Raw genomic sequence first — 19,613 nt, 5'->3', positions numbered from 1 at the left:
TCATAAAAACTGTACTACATTTCTAATTGTAGGCATTTGCTAATACTATTATTATTATTATACCTACTACATATTGGGATAGGATCCTGGAAATGGGAATACCCCTTAAAGGTGACACTAACAATTATTAGTATAAAATATATTGCATACAAAGATAGAGCTAAAAGAAAAAAAAAAATATATATATATATATATATATATATATATATATATATATGTATATAATCAGTAAAGTGAGTGTAGTGCAAGTATACATAAATCGGGAATTGGATGTGTCGCCCCCAGCAGTTCGCCCCCAGCAATTCACCCCCGGGTACATTTCGCCCCCGCACATTTCGTCCCCAGCATTTGGCCCCCAGGATGTTTTGCCCCCGCACATCTCACCAGTTCGAAACGTCCGGGGGCGAAACACGTGGGGGCGAATCTTCCTGGGGGCGAAATGATAGGGGCGAAATGTGCGGGGGCAAAATGTACCTGGGGGCGAACTGCTGGGGGCAAATTGCTGGGGGCGAACTGCTGGGGGCGAAACTTCCTATAACCATATAAATCACTGGGCTAGTCACAAAATGTATCTTGTAGCAATGTCATGTCTAACATAAATAGCATACTTACCATAAGTGTAACTAACTACCATGGTGTATGATATATATTTCCTTTATGATGCCCGACGCACGTTTCGCCTTGGCTTTTTCCAGGGTTGATATCTAAAACAAAAGAGCAGAAATGCTCAGCCAAGCAGATCTAGCCTGTATATTGACCCCTTCTTCAGTCTCAGAGGAGAGCTAAATTACTTTGTATTATAGATCAGTAGAAGGATTTTGGCCCCTGGTTCCCGATTAATCAAACATCTCCCAATTTTTTTTGTTATGTTAAAAAAAAATTAAAAATTATTTACATTTTAAGGTCGATAGTATCTAAACAGCAAAACTCTACAATCAATCTGAATGGCAAGAGAAAGATGGATTGGGCCAAAGGTTGCATAAATGGACAGATTATAAGGGTGCTGTCAGAACTCGAACTCAGCAGCTCTTGTGCAAAACGAGGCAGCTCTTCCCTCTGAGCTGCTCAGCTCACTGGACAGTTTCTTGCTAACCTCGATTGTAGTACCTGTGTTGTTCCTGATTGGCTTCATCCTGTGAGTTCCTGATTGAACACCCTAGATAAACTTGGCCTGGCATCTCCTTCCTTGCTTCATTATTAAGCTCCCAGCCTTTAGTCAAGCTCTCCCTCCACCTGCTGCCTCACACAAGATTATACTGCTGTTCCTGTGCCTGTGTACTGGTTCCTGGCTTTTCCTTACTAAGCAACCTGCTAAATCCTTCAAGACTATACTGCTGTTCCTGTGTACCGATTCATGGCTTTTCCTGACCATTCTACCTGCCAGTGCTGCCCCTAGTGGATGCAATACCACTACTCCAACCCAGATCAGTTCCTAACAGATGCCACGACTGAGTGTCTTCCTCCAGTAAGCATATAAGCCCAAAAAAATGCACGACAAAGCACACGTTGACTCCATCGGCACCATTATAGTCAATGGCCTCATCGGCATATATACCTGAAGCCCGATTCCCATTTTGTGGGCAGTTCGGACATAAGCCTCAATGGCATCACTGAACGTGGCGAGGAACACAGTGTGAAATCACTGAAAGACACCAAGGACAGGAAAAGATGTAGTGCATGTACATTGGGTTAATAATATAAGATGGCTATACGTATGAGATATTGAGCTGAGCTTGCAGCTATCTCTTCGGTCACCCCTATACATGATTTCAGTGGGAAAAGGGGAGAAAGCTGCTGACAGAAACCTCTGAATATTCACTGAAAGCTGCCTGATCCTTCTCATCCACAAGTTGGGAGACTTCTATACACATCAGATGACATCTGGTGGCAACAAAAATTGTGACCCCTATCTAGTGTTTATTGGGACCATTATAATAATAAATCCAAGTGAATATAAAATTAAATGAGAGTAAAAACTGGCAGAGATGGTTTAATAATATTTTTTTTCTATTTTAATTGATGGAGAGATTGGTTTGCTATATTCAAACCACTTTATCCCATTACTGCTGGTACGATAGAGATCTTACTTGTAATTTTCCATTTAATTTAGTATCTGAATACGTTTTTTTTAATGCTCAGAAGGGTGAAATATTTCATACAACAAGACAACGCACACAGCGTACAACATTCCCTTTCAATAAGACCTTTTATATATTTGTCATGAATGATCTCCTATGTTGGCTATTTTCATCATCCATGGATTCTTTACATCTGAACGTTTCACATTAACAGCACTAAAGATTTGGTTAGCCTTGGATGACGCTGACATCTTTTACTCCTCAGACAGAGTCAACAACAACAAAACCATGTCTACAGAGATGAAAAACCTCGAATCCAACACCTTATCAGCCCTGCAAATTCAGTCCCTTTGCCTCTTCATTAAATTACAGTAAGACAGGACTTCAAACCTGTTCCATTTGAACTAGTTCTGACAAGACTATGATAAGGACACAATATTTTCCCTTATTTTATATCTTAAATAAAAATGCTCCTCTTATTTTTTTTTTTTTATCAATGTCTGGTATATAGATTAACTGAATTACTCTCCTCACTGGTCTTAGCCTGGAGTGAGAAGAGATTATTTCTAATATCAGGCATCTGACATTCGTATCTGTAGCAAAACAGACAGGAAACACAGGGAGTTGGGTTGAAATATCAACAGGCATTAGAGTAGAATGGTAAATGGTGATGAACATGGATTTTCTGTCACACATTCAAAAAAAAAATCTATTAAAAATGTAAAGTTCCTATCTGAATCTAAAAATTAGAAATGTGATAATTAAGGACGAAAATGGAAAGTCAATTAAGAAAAGATTTGTGTCATACCTTTATGTTTCTAAACTACTTTATTTGTTATAATAATGTAGTTATAAAAGAAATTGTAATATCTATCCAACACACCCTACCCAAAATACTATTTTTGCCTTCTAACTATTAAGAGCTCAAAGCTTTATTATTATTGTTATTTATTATTATTTATTATTATCGCACCATTTATTCCATGGCGCTTTACATGTGAAAAGGGGTATACATAGCAAAAATAATTACAATAATCTTGAACAAAACGTGACGGCGACTGGTACAAGAGGAGCGAGGACCCTGCCCGCGAGGGCTCACAATCTACAAAGGATGGGTGAGGATACAGTAGGTCAGGGTAGGGCTGATCGTGGAGCGGTATGGTGGAGCGAGGGTTACTGCAGGTTGTAGACTTGTTGGAAGAGGTAGGTCTTCAGGTTCCTTTTGAAGGTTTCCACAGTCGGCGAGAGTCTGATATGTTTGGGTAGAGAGTTCCAGAGTAGGGGGGATGCATGGGAGAAATCTTGTATGCGATTGTGGGAAGAGGAGATAAGAGCGGAGTAGAAAAGGAGATCTTGTGAAGATCGGAGGTGGCGTGCAGGTACATACCGAGAGACTAGGTCACAGATGTATGGAGTAGATAGGTCGTGGATGGCTTTGTATGCCGTGGTTAGGGTCTTGAACTGGAGTCTCTGAGCAATGGGTAACCAGTGAAGGGATTGACAGAGAGGAGAGGCGGGGGAATAGCGGGGGAACAGGTGGATTAATCGGGCAGCAGAGTTTAGGATAGATTGGAGGGGTGCGAGAGTGTTGGAAGGGAGGCCACAGAGCAGGAGGTTGCAGTAGTCGAGGCGTTTATGCAACTACATAAACTATGGGCTCAATTCATTAAAGGGAATTTTTCATTTATAATCTATAATTTAATCTACAATTTATAATCTTTAATTTAATCTATTTATATGAACATGTAGCTCTTTGAAAGTCAGAGTCCAGCAATAGCTTTGCATAGTCGGTCCGTTCCTCCATTACTGAGAAATCACTGTTTTGTGTTATTATGCAAATGAGGCTGAAGGACTATTTTAGCTCTGAAGCCTCTGTCACTCTAGCTCCATTTTCTGCCAGCACCACCTCCTCCTGCTTGACTGTATACACATAGAGGCTGTCAGTCAAGGAGGAGGAGGTGCTGGCCGGGGAATAGAGCTGATGTGACAGAGGCTTCAGATTTACCATAGTTCTTCAGCCTAATTTGCATATTAATTCAAATGCAGATTTTTCAGTAACAGAAGATCGGACTGTCCATGTAATTGTATTGCTGGACTTGTTTTTGAAAGAGCTACATGCGCATATAAATAATTTGCGGAGTGAAATATTGCTTACAAATTTTATTTAAGACTGATGTCGTATACGCCAATCTTAAAGAAAGGGTGTGGCGGAGTAAGAGGAGCCTGATTCATTAAGAGGCACACGCCACTTAATAAATCAATCTCATCTTAAAAGTGGAGTGTGCCTCTGTGCACCCCGCCAGGAATCTTACTTCAGTGAAAAAGGTCATGTTTGGTAATGAATTAGATGGGTTGGTGTTGCACTTGCCCCCATTTTACACAATTTGACGAATCTGTCCAGGACTATTGTGAAATTACCAAAAGCAGGAAAATATTTGTGCAACTGTGTGTTGCACAGAAAATCATAACATTTCAAAGTGTTCTTAGAACTGGTCTAAACATTTTCATTTATCAGCTCCTATATTTATAAAATATCTCTAATTTATTATTAGATTTGAAACTTGCAGTTAATCCAGTATTGTTTCTAATCAATACGAGCCTATGACCTATGAACATTATACTTCCTCTCCTTTTATCTGCTCACCTATCTCTTCCCAGTCATCAATCTTCCTATTTGTTACAATCTCGATTTTCTAATCTATCTGCTACTTTCTTCCAGCTGGGAATCATAGATCCTGTCTTGTGTTCTCCTCCTTCCCTTTCTCTCTCCTCTATACTTCTGCTGACCTTCTTTCTCTTCTTGTTGGCTCCATTAATGGTCTCCTGGGACTCTCTTCATACTTTCATGTATCTTGAATGGGACCTAATGGGTTTTTAGCACCTGTCTTTGAATTAAAAGCTTTTACCAGCTGGAAAGGTGAAGAAGAAAACCGCTATTAAATGGGAACATTCACCAGAGACTAAACAATCCCCAAACACCACTTTTGTGTTTTCACATTTATTCGTTCAACACTTTTAAGATGGTATACCCTAGAGCAATGCCCTCAGCATCAGTCTAAAAGTAGTACGTTACAAAATCTTATTCTACGTCCTTGCACAGCTATGATATACAGATTACCCGACAGGAATGAACTATGAACTGAATTTGAGTTCTTAGGTTAAGAAAATAAAACAAAAATATATAATCTGAACCAGGCTATATTCCTCAAGGTGAGTAGTACTTTTTGGTCAAGGAACCTTCTTTGGTCTCAGAGGAAGCATTTTTTCTCTGGTTTCTATGAATAGCATTACAGTGACATACAATAACCAAGTATAAGATTAGAGCAAAATCCTACAGTCTGGTCATCACAGTTGACTATTTGTAGTAAATGCAGATACCATGGTTTATCGCATTCTATAGGTTGTTAATGGCTCAAAGTTCTAATTTGAAGTTTTCTTAAAGGGCCTGATCTGCAGGCAGGATGTTATAGAGCAGGAGGGGCTGATCAGATTGATATGCATGTCTGTGGAAAAAGTTTCATTAAAACTTGTACTTTATTCATTAAAATTCCTGGTGTTTGTATCAATATGAGTCCAATGGGCGGTCCAATTCAGTGATTGACAGTTTCCCCTGTATGACTGCAGAGAGTTTTCAATCACTGAGTAGTACCACCCAATAGGTTCATAAGGGTAGCACAGTGGCTCAGTGGTTAGCATTGTTGCCTTACAACTCTGGGGTCCTGGGTTCAAAACCCACCAAGGACAACATCTGCAAAGAGTTTGTATGTTCTCCCCATGTTTGCGTGGGTTTCCTCCCAGTTCTCCGGTTTCCTCACACACTCCAAAGACTTACTGATAGGAGAATTTAGATTGTGAGCCCCAGTGGGGACAGCAATGTTGATATCTATAAAGTGCTGTGGAATTTATAGTGCTATATAAGTGAGTAAAATAAATAGATCTGTATACAAACCACTGGGATTTTAATGAATAAAATGCAAATTTTACTGAATTTCTTTCTATATATCATTCTCAGTGGTGCAACTTGAAGTCCATGGGCCCTGATGCAAAAGCTCCCATGGGTCCCTGAATTATTACAAATTTTCAATATCTATGGTCTTTTCATAATAGCCAAAGTGACTTTTTGGGCTCCCTAGGCTCCAGGGCCCGGGTGCATTGGCACCCTCTGTAATTATTATAGTTACTCTCCTGATCATTCTTCTCCTCTGAACCATGATGTCCACTGATCAGACTGCACGTAAAACGTGACAGGTTCCCTTTAAATTGACCTTGGGTAAATTGGTAGTGCCTGGACAAAGCAAAGTTTGCAAGAGTTAATAAGTCTAAAAACCAGAAACAGTAGCGTCTGCTTTCAGAATGGCTACTGACTGCATGCTATATGATAAACCTGCAAGATTTACTGGCTGTCACAAGCAAAAGCTCAGTTATCCAGCTGTCAGAGGATCTAATCCTGTGATTACATTGTCCAGCCAATACTACTGTATAAAAGCAATCAGGCGTGGACACTAGAAAACCCAGTGTTTAGTCATCAGAGCTTTAACTTGACTGGAAAGAACAAACACAGTATAAATAGAAAATAGCTGTGGCTTAGAAGTAGTAGAACAAAACTCTGTGTGGACAAAAGAGCAAACTTTTCCCGGTGAATACCCTAATATCGTGTAATATTTCACCATGACTTTAATGCTTGGAGTGGAGACATCCTCTCCGAGGATAATATAATATAATTTGTCTCAAGACGTGAACACGGCTTCAATTCAATTCTTCTTCTTCTCATTGATTTTACTATACACCAAGTCATTCGGAAGGTTTGACCATGTTCGAGGGGATAGGGTGGTTGATGTTGATGGTTTTGATACCGCATAAGTATTTTTTATGTCTCTCTTTGCTCTGTTAATAGCTTGCAACTGGAAGGTTCAGAGGTTCTTCTGGGACCAGAAGTGACCTGCGGACCTCTTGATATGACCTTTTCTACTCCCGTGGCCTTAACTATCCCTCACTGCGTTGAAGTAAGCTGCGAACATTGGAATGTCCGGCTCAAAAGAAGATCCCAACAGGGCAAATGGGAGGCAAGTTGTTTTTTAACAATTCAATGAGACAGATTTATCAAAACTATGCTAAAGAGAAAGGAAACCAATCGCAGCCAAGCAGTCATTTTATTAGAACTGTTTTTTTTTTAAAAAAGAGCTGAGTCGCGGTTGGTTCATATGGGCAAGAAAGAGCTTTTTCGTGTAGATGTAATTTTGATAAATGTAAGGCCACGTTCCCACAATATCTCCATCTGGTTCTCTGTTGGCGGTTCCATCTGAATCCCATTTTTCATGGATTTAGACAGAAACCCCGACACAGTGCTCAATGGAACATTTGAACCCGGTCTATGAAGTACACATTGTAAATTATTTTTATGGTTCTTATGTATAATTACATTCACTGCACAATAAGGAGATAACAATTAAAAAAAAAAAAGAAAAAAAAATGGAGATATACAGTACAGACAAAAGTTTGGAAACACCTTCTCATTTTAAGATTTTTCTGTATTTTCATGACTATGAAAATTGTACAATCACACTGAAGGCATAAAAACTATGAATTAACACATGTGGAATTATATACTTAACAAAACAGTGTGAAACAACTGAAAATATGTCTTATATTCTAGGTTCTTCAAAGTAGCCACCTTTTGCTTTGATGACTGCTTTGCACACTCTTGACATTATCTTGATGAGCTTCAAGAGGTAGTCACCAGAAATGGTTTTCACTTCACAGGTGTGCCCTGTCAGGTTTAATAAGTGGGATTTATTGCCTTATAAATGGGGTTGGGACCATCAGTTGTGTTGTGCAGAAGTCTGGTGGATACACAGCTGATAGTCCTACTGAATAGACTGTTAGAATTTGTATTATGGCAAGAAAAAAGCAGTTAAGTAAAGAAAAACGAGAGGCCATCATTACTTTAAGAAATGAAGGTCAGTCAGTGCGAAAAATTGGGAAAACTTTGAAAGTGTCCCCAAGTGCAGTTGCAAAAACCATCAAGCGTACAAAGAAACTGTCACACATGAGGACCGCCCCAGGAAAGGAAAACCAAGAGTCACCTCTGCTTCTGAGGATAAGTTTATCCGAGTCACCAGCCTCAGAAATCGCAGGTTAACAGCAGCTCAGATTAGAGACCAGGTCAATGCCACACAGAGTTCTAGCAGCAGACACATCTATTCAACAACTGTTAAGAGGAGACTTTGTGCAGCAGGCCTTCATGGTAAAATATCTGCTAGGAAACCACTGCTAAGGACAGGCAACAAGCAGAAGAGACTTGTTTGGGCTAAAGAACACAAGGAATGGACATCAGACCAGTGGAAATCTGTGCTTTGGTCTGATGAGTCAAAATTTGAGATCTTTGGTTCCAACCACAGTGTCTTTGTGCGACGCAGAAAAGGTGAATGCATGGACTCTACATGCCTGGTTCCCATCGTGAAGCATGGAGGAGGAGGTGTGATGGTGTGGGGGTGCTTTGCTGGTGACACTGTTGGGGATTTATTCAAAATTGAAGGCATACTGAACCAGCATGGCTACCACAGCATCTTGCAGCGGCATGCTATTCCATCCGGTTTGCGTTTAGTTGGACGATCATTTATTTTTCAACAGGACAATGACCCCAAACACACCTCCAGGCTGTGTAAGGGCTATTTGACCAAGAAAGAGAGTGATGGGGTGCTACGCCAGATGACCTGGCCTCCACAGTCACCAGACCTGAACCCAATCGAGATGGTTTGGGGTGAGCTGGACCGCAGAGTGAAGGCAAAAGGGCCAACAAGTGCTAAGCATCTCTGGGAACTCCTTCAAGATTGCTGGAAGACTATTTTCGGTGACTACCTCTTGAAGTTCATCAAGAGAATGCCAAGAGTGTGCAAAGCAGTCATCGAAGCAAAAGGTGGCTACTTTGAAGAACCTAGAATATAAGACATATTTTCAGTTGTTTCACACTTTTTTGTTAAGTATATAATTCCACATGTGTTAATTCATAGTTTTGATGTCTTCAGTGTGAATGTACAATTTTCAAAATCATGAAAATACAGAAAAATCTTTAAATGAGAAGGTGTGTCCAAACTTTTGGTCTGTACTGTATTTCTATATCTAATGTCTTTGTATGGGTGTGTGAGGTGTTTATGTTGGCAGATCATTAACAGTATGTTCTATACAACATATGAAATTTTGAGTTGTCGCTGTCTCATGAAAACTGATGTATCCGCTGGGTTAGTATTTTTCTGCATCAGTAGTCTGTGATCACAACATCATTCTTTCCAGTTGTTTGCTATGTTATAAATATTTTTTTGTGTAGCATAAAATATAATTGTCTACCGATAGAGAAGAATATATTTCAATGAATAGAGCAGTATGCAAAATTTATAGCGAACACACTATGCAACCAGCTTCTCATTGCCACCAATTACTAATAGTACAGAATCCATTGAATACTATAGATATAGGGGTTTTCTAGGTTCAGAATATTGATAAAAATCACATTTTTATTTTTCCAAGATAAAAATCATACAAACAAGTATGACATGGAGCATGCAAGACCTCCAACGCATTTCAAGCACTCCAGTTTTAACTCATGGTTTAAGCTTGGTACGTTCCGGTCCCAACTCTGACGTCTATTTAGATAGCAGGGACAAGCAATTTTTTGCTCTTTCTCTAACTCTTATTGACTTCCGTTGCTATAAGGGGACCATGAGTAAGAACCGGAGTGTTTGAAACGCATTGGAGATCCTGTATGCTCCCTGCCATCCTTGTTTGTAAGATTTTTATCTTGGAAAAAAATATAAGTGTGATTTTTAACATGAATAGTGCTGAAATGTGTATTTATAACCACTACATATTTGCTGTTACCTGCCTGGCCGACAGGATCCCCAGGTGGTAAACATTAGGATTTGGATTGGAAACAATGAGTTATTTTGCTTGCTCAGAATAATGATAGTCTATTCTCATGAAAGACCATCAATTATCACTTGTTAGGAATTCAACTATCGGCACACAACACTCAATCATTTACAGAGACCAACATCTGCGCCCTTTACTAGTTTTGAGTGAATTTGTTCGGCATTTAAAATTCGGGTTTGTGTTTGGGGTTCCGGCTTGTTCACGCCAAAAAATTAGCTTTGCCCACGAACATCCCTGATGTTATCTGCGTGACAGCGTGGCAAATCAGGGATGTTCATGGGCGGAGCCGATTTTTTTGGCGCGAACAAGCCGGAACCCCGAACACAAAACGGAGTTTGAAATGCTGAACAAATTCGCTCCACACTTCCCTTTACTCCTCTGTTTCCCTGAACCTGGTACAATAGGCGTGTTCCATTGAAGTGAATGTGACAACACAGGTAAACAGGGCAGCCGAGGCTGCAGTGATCAACAACCACCACCACCTCTTTAAATTGCTGATTTACATGGGTACAGAGACCAGGATCACCTCTAATCACATAGTTGATAGTCTTTCCTAAGGATAGGTCATCAATGTTCTGAACCTGTAAAGCCACTCTGAGGAAAGGACTTTTATTGTTACATAATGTTGATGCATTTTTTTTTGGAATTATAGAACTTATGTATTGATTTCTTAGGATTTTTTTCAACTTGCCCACTAGTAATGACATGTCAATAATATAATGACTAATGCTTTATATGTAATGTATCTACGGTTATTGGTTAGACAAGTGGTTGAAACTAGTTCTTCCTTTCCTCTTTAGGAAGTAATGTCAACCGATGATGAAACCACTTCCTTTTACTGCCTTTTGGATCCTTTTGCCTGCCATATATTAATTGACAGCTTTGGCACTTATGCTTTGGTGGGTGAACCTCTCACAGACTATGCAGTGAAGGACCTCAAAGTTGCCGTGTTTGGCTGTATGTCCTGTAATTCCTTGGATTATAACCTGAGGGTTTACTGTATTGACAACACCCCATGTGCATTCCAGGTAAGAGCTCAGGCAATTATTATATGTCTCAAATTTAGGGCGTTTGATCAAATGTTTGTCCTTCTGTTTCTAAACTTAAGAGTGACATGGCCATTAGTGAAATATGTTTTATATTGGAAGGTCATCTAGTTCAGCCACATCTACAAGAATGGTGCATTATGAGATCTCTAATGGAAAATTTCTATTGATTCCTCCTAAATTTTCTGTGGGAGAATGAATCTTTATATACATTTAAAATGAATATATCAGCAGAATTTCACATCCCCAGATTATTTATATGCCCATATAGCTCTTTAATAGACAAATCCAGCAATACCTTAACATGACCAGTCTATTCCTCCATTACTGAGAAATCAGGGTTTAAATTGAGATGCAATCCAGGCTAAAAAGCTATTTGTAGATCTGAAGCCTCTGTCACTCCAGCTCTATTCCCCACCCACCGCCGCCTCTTCCTTCTTGACTGACAATCTGTATGCTGTGTGGCTTTAGACAAAGGAGAGTGGCTACTGGGAAAAAAATAACTTAATTCCTTCCAGGAGCTGCCGGCTTTCAGTCATGTGGGAGTGCACCACTCACTCTACTGTGAGCGAAAACTGTAATCATGCACCAGCACTTTGATTGACGGCTTACACTGCACAGATGCACTGCAGAGCCAGCTGTTGGGACGTACTTACAGTCGCTGCTCACAGTATAGTGAGTGGTGCTGTGAGGATTGTATATAGCCTCTCTGTACACTCCCACATGACTGAAAGCAGGCGGCTCCTGGGAGGAAATAAATTTATTTACTCCCGCCCGGGAGGTAGCCGGCCAGCATTGTAACACTATTTACCTGCAGATTAACTCAATATCTGCAGGTAAATAGTGCTATCTGAAGTGACAAGTCCCCTTTAACACAAAGCAAAACCCATTTATTTTTCCAAGATGAGATTCAGCAGTATGAAAAGTCACAGGATCATATGCATTTAAACAAATTTTGACACTGTGCAATTCAAATGAGATTGCACTCAGTTTAGATCAGCGAGTCTGTGATAAAAAATTGCAAATGAGACTTCTTGTGCTACAAATTTTTCATTCCAGGATAGTGTAAATCATAGAAGTGATGCCAATAATGTGCCTATCACTGTGTGGCATCATTCCCTCAATGGAAAAATGTTATCATTTATAAACGACGCGACTTTGAATTTTGTTTTTTCACACATGATGTCCCTCTGTGTATAAAGGCTGGTTGCCCTCTAGATAGAAATAATATCTTATAAACTTTCACGCACAGGGCTGCTCTCAATTTTTCTACTTTCATGATCTTTGTTTAATTTATACTTGAGAAATAGAAATTGGGCATTAAAATTAGGCAACGGGAAAGATTTCTGGAGCAGGAAGATGTCCTCCTCGTCCTACCTCTGTAAGTGAGCAGCGGTATAATGATCAGAGATAGTACGGAGAGCACGGACTGTGAAAGAAGAGAAGGAACAGTTTTTTCAGCCTGCAAATTGCGCTCATTTTAATCGGAGACAAGAGGACAAAGTTTCAGTCTCATCAGGTTGATCGTATGAAGGACGAATCAAAGACACTTCTCTGCCTTTGTTCTTATAATAAAATGAGAGTGTCAAACATGGCAATTGCTCACTTTCCGAAAATGATCTATGCTTCTGATCCTCTGTGTCCCTTCCTGCAGGCAGCCAGTGCTCCACTGCACATCCAGCCCCATCTTTTCTATATACTGTGCCTGCAGAGTATACGCTGACTATATGGGAACACTCATAATGTATTACAGCTGTCTTCACCCCTAAAATAGCTTCAGCTTTCCGAAATGATATTTGCCAGCTATTGAAGCGAATGTAATGCAATTACCTTGCAAACACTTGGTAGAGAAGCAACAAGGTTAATTAGACTAACAAATTTTTTGCTGTTTCGATCAGCAAGTGTTATTTTGAGCCTTTTTTAACACTTTTTTCATCGTTAAAAACAAAAACAGATTATTTCATTAAAAATGGAATAATTTTACAAATGAAGTTGAAAATATACTGTTGCTGTTTTTTTTTACTTATACCGCACCTATGCAGATCCATGTGTGTCCATGGTTACAGACTACAAACATACCCTACGTAGTCTGATCCTGTAATTATGTTGCCTTATATTTTCATTAAAAGTCATTGTCTGGTCTTCTAGTAAAAGTCTGCAGTCAGTCTATGTGAATGAAACTTCTGAATACTGACAGTGTGCGGTGCACACGCTGTTAGGATTCACCGGTATTGACAGCGAAAGTGGACGGTCACATGACTGCAAGGATGCAAATTGCACACATGCTGACTAGACTTGATTGGCCTCTCTCATTTCACTTGTATCCAGAGAAGCCAGACACGTCTAGTCGGAATGTGACAAGAAGAATGCAAGTAACATACCTGCAGTTATGTGACCACCTGCTCTCGCCGGCATCGGAGAATCCTGACAACGTGTGCTCCAAACTGTCTCAGGATTCAGAAGTCTGAAGTCACAAGGAATGACTGCAGACTTTTATCAGAATATCAAAAAAGAAAAGTTTGACACTATGAGAACACCTCTAATGCAACACATAGCACACATCACATGACTGAATGGATATCGTGGGGCTCAACTTAATAAGAGACACTTGTAATAAGTGCTTCAAAAATAGAAAAAGTGGCACTCACCATCCATTAAAAATCGCTTTATTTAAACATCACTAAAAACATGCTGTGGGGAAACAGAAGACCAGAAAACACCTTTAATGACAATATAATAAAATAATTTGTTGTAGAAGTTTTTTTTTCCCCTTTTCAATATTTTTGATCTGTGGAACGATAATTCAGGTTTATGATAAAAATCACACACTTTTGCCAGCTCAATGCACTTTATTTACATGGTAAGCATATATCCTTTTCAGTCCTTTTATTGTCGTCCTACATTGATTATCATTTCACAAATTAGAAAGATTTTGTAAATTCTCTTGCTCAAGAACTAGAGATTATAAGGATTCACGGTGACAGCTTTCTCTTAAAAGCTACAAAAAAAAATCTAATTTGATTTTGCAGCTTGCCGACTCTGAATAGTAGAAATTGTTTTAGATGCCAAATCATTTATTGCTGGAGCTATACCTCTGAGTTGGCAGCGCATGGCAAGCAAGCCCATGGGCAAGTCATGCTTCTTTTCACAGAAAATAATATAACAAAAATATGATGCCTAATTCTGCATAAGTGAAGAGACACATAAGAAATGTTTTATTTTGTCAGATGGTTTTCCCCCTAATATGCCACGAAATAGGTCCTGTGCTTTATAGATGGAAAGCGTTTTATAAACTGTTGTTAGGATACTTTTTTCTAAGGAAGGGGTGAGCCTCTTGTTTCTGGGGGGGTTCAATGGTAGTGTAAAGGGGTGACCGATGCAGTCGCAGGTTCCCTCCTTAAGCAGGAAAAATGGTTATAAATTGTGTGTTAAATAGAATTATACCTTCTGCATAGAATCTCATAAGCACAAAAGTTACACGGTTAAAGTACTGCTTTAATATGTTTTCTGCTAAATGCATAATGTGTTTGTGTCACATGTAGAGATTAGTGCCTAAGATCTGTGTTAAGAGACAGAGGTTAGGTATGAGAGTAAGATGTGGGCACTGTAGCACACAGAGTATGCAGTTATAAGTTAGGAAACAGTTAATAGTCTTGTAAGCAGCTTCAGTGTGGGAGAAGCAGGTTCAGTGAAGGACTGAGACACTTCCTGATTGCAGAGTTTGAGTTGAGTGAGGACAGTGACTAGTGAAGACCTGTCAGGAGGACACAGGAGAAAGTACAGGAGAAGCGTGTGTGTGTGTGTCACAGTCTGGGAGTTTTTGGACAACCTTATCTGGAAGGTGAATCCGAACAGTCTAAACAGCGGGGACAACAAGAACAGATGTACATGGAGAGGTCAATGGGAGAACTTCATCTTACATGCCAAGACAGGACAGCCTCATCAGGGAGGTGGATCCAAGCAGGTCAGGCAGTGGGACAAAGAATGGAGTTACCCAGAGAGCTGGCGCATTCGGCGTTGATCTTCATATCCAAATCGGTGTCTGTGTCTTTCATCACTGGTAAAGTGCCGCTGTATGTGAAGAGATCACAAAGAGACTGTATTACTTGTTACTCCCTGTATGTGACTGTAGCTGCAAGTAAAGAAGTTTTTACGTTTTTAAGCTGGTCTGGTTTTCTCCTTCTGAAGGCTAAAAGACTCAACATTGGGGACGGCGAGACAGAAGTGAGTATGGAGGTATCCTCCATGGAAACACCACAACACACACACACCCAGGGATGTTCCGAGTCCCCTTTTTCTGTAGCGGGCCAGGGTGAGGGTTTAATCACTGAAACTGACGTGCCACTCGCCACCGACTGCCACCCTGTCCCCCGTTACAGTAGCATTGACTTCTGGCTGGTGGCAGCATTGACTCCTGGTTTGTAGCCGTGGTGCACACAGTATTTTTCCTTCTCCTGAAATCCACACAGAGACACATTTGCCAGAAACAGAAAGAAAGTCAACGGGCAATGGTGTAACACTAACTTCTGACGACATTGCACTGATAGCCCTCATTCTGTCGTGTGTTGTGCTTACTGGTTACCATTACTGCATTCTCCCAGTCTGCACCTCCATGGGCTCCCTCCCAAAGCCCACTAGCGCCATTTGTTTCCACTTTTAACTTCATAGTGATGCAGTGCATATGGACTGGCGGTGACAGCACAGGCCGACAAGTTAATTACTGTCTCGCTCAGACCATGAAGTAAGTGGCTCAAGCAGTGAGAGGCAATTAAACAAAAACTGTACACTCTCACAATTATTATTGACCAAAACATTGCAACATTGGTATCTGATGGTTTGACTTTGACATGATTAGAATTAGGGAGTCTGGTATGAGCTGATAACTATGTATTCTTTCACAGAAAAGCTTTTCTAGTAGTACTAATACAAAGGGCTAAATGATCAAAGATTGTATAATTTGTGTAGGGGCTCATTAATAGACCCTGTAATACAGGGTTCCCCAACTCCAGTCCTCAAGGCTCACCAACATATCATGTTTTCAGGATTTCCTTAGTATTAGGTATTAGTGCCTTAGTTCCCCAAGGATAGCAGAACAATAAGCTGTAGGTTCTGATATAATAGGTAAACAGCAGTTATTCAACAAACATCAATTCAATCTGCAACAAGAGTCAACGTTCTGACTCATATGAACAATAGCTCATGTCCCTGGGTCTACTGAAAAAATAAGTCTGGCATAATTAAAAAGAAATGCTGTGTCCTCAAAGCACCTTTGGCTTTCAACACTGCCTGAATCCTTCTGGGCATGCTGGCGATAAGATTCAAGCATGTCTCGACCAAAATCTAATCCCAGGTCTCTTCTACATGTTCCCACAGTTAGTGCATACTGGTTGACTCACTTGGGTATGTATACAGCTCATTCTTCAACTCTACCCACAAGTGTTCGATTGGGTCGAGGAACTGTGGAGGGCAATCCAACACCTCTACTTCATTGTCATTGAACCATTTATTTGCCAATCTCGATGTATGCTTCTGGTCGTTGTTCTGCTGGAACACTATGTTGTCCTTTTCATACCCATAGTACTCGAGTGTACAAAGTAACTTATTTGGTAGGATACTCACATATAGCTCAGCATTGAGACCACCATTGATCCTGGTCAAGTATCCAACGCCTTCCAAGAAGTCAATGACCCTAAGCACACAGCTAAAATAACAAAGGAGTGGCTTCAGAACAACTCTGTAACCATTGTGGACTGGCCCAGCCAGAGCCCTGACCTAAACCCAATTGAGCATCTCTGGAGAGACCTGAAAATGGCTGTCCACCAACGTTCACCATCCAACCCGATGGAACTGGAGAGGATCTGCAAGGAAGAATGGCAGAGGATCCCCAAATCCAGGTGTGAAAAACTTGTTTCATCTTTCCCAAGAAGACTCATGGCTGTACTAGCTCAAAAGGGTGCTTCTGCTCAATACTGAGCAAAGGGTCTGAATACTTATGACCATGTGATATTTCAGTTTTTCTTTTTTAATAAATTTGCAAAAAATTCTACATTTCTGTTTTTTTCAGTCAAGATGGAGTGCAGAGTGTACTTTAATGAGAAAAAAAATTAACTTTTTAGAATTTACCAAATGGCTGCAATGAAAGAAAGAGTGAAAATTTAAAGGGGTCTGAATACTTTCCGTACCCACTGTATTTATGTAATTACTGTTTTCAAATTACATAAAAGTTTAAATAATCCCCCTTTTAATCCATACAAAAATTAGGAAGTTAAACATATTTAAAATATATTTGCATTGGTATTGCAGTTTCTGTAAAAGTATGATTTATCAAAATATAAAATGATTTACCCACTAAACACTGTAAATAATAAAAGTTGAAATGACAAAATTGCCTTTTTCGATCACGCACCTCTCCCATTTACCATATCCAAAAGTAAGGAAATTAAAAAAATTAAAATAAAAAATACCTGACACTGCAGTGTCCGTAAAGTTTCAATCTATCAAAATATAAAACTATTAAACCTGTATGGTAAACACTGTAAGGCCACGTTCACATGTTCAGTATTTAGTCAGTATTTTACATCAACAACACACAGCCTGATAAGTGACACATCCCTGGAATCAGACTCTTTGCCACTACATCATGCTACTCTCGGATTACATATAAAAACCTGCTGACAGATTCCTTTTAATGCTGCAATTTCCATTGTGGTTTTGTGGTTATAATAATGCTTCCGTAGCTCTATAATAACTATAAAATGCTGGAATTTAGCTGATATAGAAAGCCCTTGCCTAAGACAATTTGCAGAAATCTATATAATGGTATAGGGCTGTGATTAGGTTACAGTATTATTTTCTCCGTGTGAGGATGAATAATATAAAATAGACAGACAGAGCAGAGCTAAGTGCGTTATTTCACTGCAGCTTTTGAGAACCACAGATACATAGACAAGCCAATCTCTGCAACACTGAAGAGCTCAGCCCTACTATAACCGTGTTATCCCTCATACATTGTAAGGAATCACACAGTGTAAGTAATACCAACATCGCTTTTGGTAATGGTTATTTTAACCCTTTAGCCAAACAGTGAATTTTCAGATCTGCACTTTCTTTTTTTTCCGTCTTCTTCCAAGAGCCATCATTTTTTTTTCTTTACCAGACTTTTACGGACACTGCAGTACCAAATATGCTTATATTCTAATTTTTCTTTAATTTCCTTATTTTTGAAGAGGGTAAACGAAGGAGGAGCGGTGACAAAAAAGGCAATTTTGTCATTTTACCTTTTTTTTTTATTTACATTATTTACAGTATAGGTTAATTGATTTTTATATTTTGAAAAAAAGCTTTGATCAATCAAACTTTTACAGATGCTGCAATGCCAATATGAATGTGTATATATTTTATATATTATTAATTTCCTTATTTTTGGATGGGGTAAAGGGATAAAGGGGCATGACTTAAACTGTTATGTAATGCAATGGCAGTAAATACAATATCTAAATATGTACAGTTCGAATTTCATGGACTTTTTTTCTGAGGGACTTTTTTCAACTCATGTAAATATATCTAAAAAAGTTACTACATATACAGTACAGACCAAAAGTTTGGACACACCTTCTGATTTAAAGATTTTTCTGTATTTTCATGACTATGAAAATTGTACATTCACACTGAAGGCATCAAAACTATGAATTAACACATGTGGAATTATATACTTAACAAAAAAGTGTGAAACAACTGAAAATATGTCTTATATTCTAAGTACTTCAAAGTAGCCACCTTTTACTTTGATGACTGATTTGCACACTCTTGGCATGCTATTAAAGAGCTTCAAGAGGTAGTCACGGGAAATGGTCATCCAACAATCTTGAAGGAGTTCCCAGAGATGCTTAGCACTTGTTGGCCCTTTTGCCTTCACTCTGCGGTCCAGCTCACCCCAAACCATCTCGATTGGGTTCAGGTCTGGTGACTGTGGAGGCCAGGTCATCTGGCGTAGCACCCCATCACTCTCCAACTTGGTCAAATAGCCCTTACACAGCCTGGAGGTGTGTTTGGGGTCATTGTCCTGTTGAAAAATGAATGATGGTCCAACTAAACGCAAATCGGATGGAATAGCATGCCGCTGCAAGATGCTGTGGTAGCCATGCTGGTTCAGTATGCCTTCAATTTTGAATAAATCCCCAACAGTGTCACCAGCAAAGCACCCCCACACCATCACACCTCCTGCTCCATGCTTCACGGTGGGAACCAGGCATGTAGAGTCCTTCCGTTCACCTTTTCTGCGTCGCATAAAGACACGGTGATTGGAACCAAAGATCTCAAATTTGGACTCATCAGACCAAAGCACAGATTTCCACTGGTCTGATGTCCATTCCTTGTGTTCTTTAGCCCAAACAAGTCTCTTCTGCTTGTTGCCTGTCCTTAGCAGTGGTTTCCAAGCAGCTATTTTACCATGAAGGCCTGCTGCACAAAGTCTCCTCTTAACAGTTGTTGAAGAGATGTGTCTGCTGCTAGAACTCTGTGTGGCATTGACCTGGTCTCTAATCTGAGCTGCTGTTAACCTGCG

At 39.7% G+C, this 19,613-nt stretch overlaps 1 protein-coding gene across 3 annotated transcripts in view; it reads left to right on the top strand.

The window, feature by feature from the left end:
* Positions 1-19,613, top strand: part of UNC5D (unc-5 netrin receptor D) — a 1,016,051-nt gene that overhangs the window by 886,123 nt on the left and 110,315 nt on the right. For all 3 annotated transcript variants that reach the window (XM_073653557.1, XM_073653558.1, XM_073653559.1), the window contains 2 exons: positions 6,973-7,141; positions 10,805-11,032. In XM_073653557.1, coding sequence (XP_073509658.1) covers positions 6,973-7,141; positions 10,805-11,032 — 397 coding nt within the window. The remainder of the gene's footprint in view (positions 1-6,972; positions 7,142-10,804; positions 11,033-19,613) is intronic.

Source organism: Phyllobates terribilis, unplaced genomic scaffold, assembly GCF_046119375.1.
Source record: "Phyllobates terribilis strain yellow unplaced genomic scaffold, ASM4611937v1 Scaffold_11__3_contigs__length_659146591, whole genome shotgun sequence".
In the NCBI taxonomy this organism is placed as follows: Eukaryota; Metazoa; Chordata; class Amphibia; order Anura; family Dendrobatidae; genus Phyllobates; species Phyllobates terribilis.
This window is presented reverse-complemented; position numbering and strand designations above follow the sequence as displayed.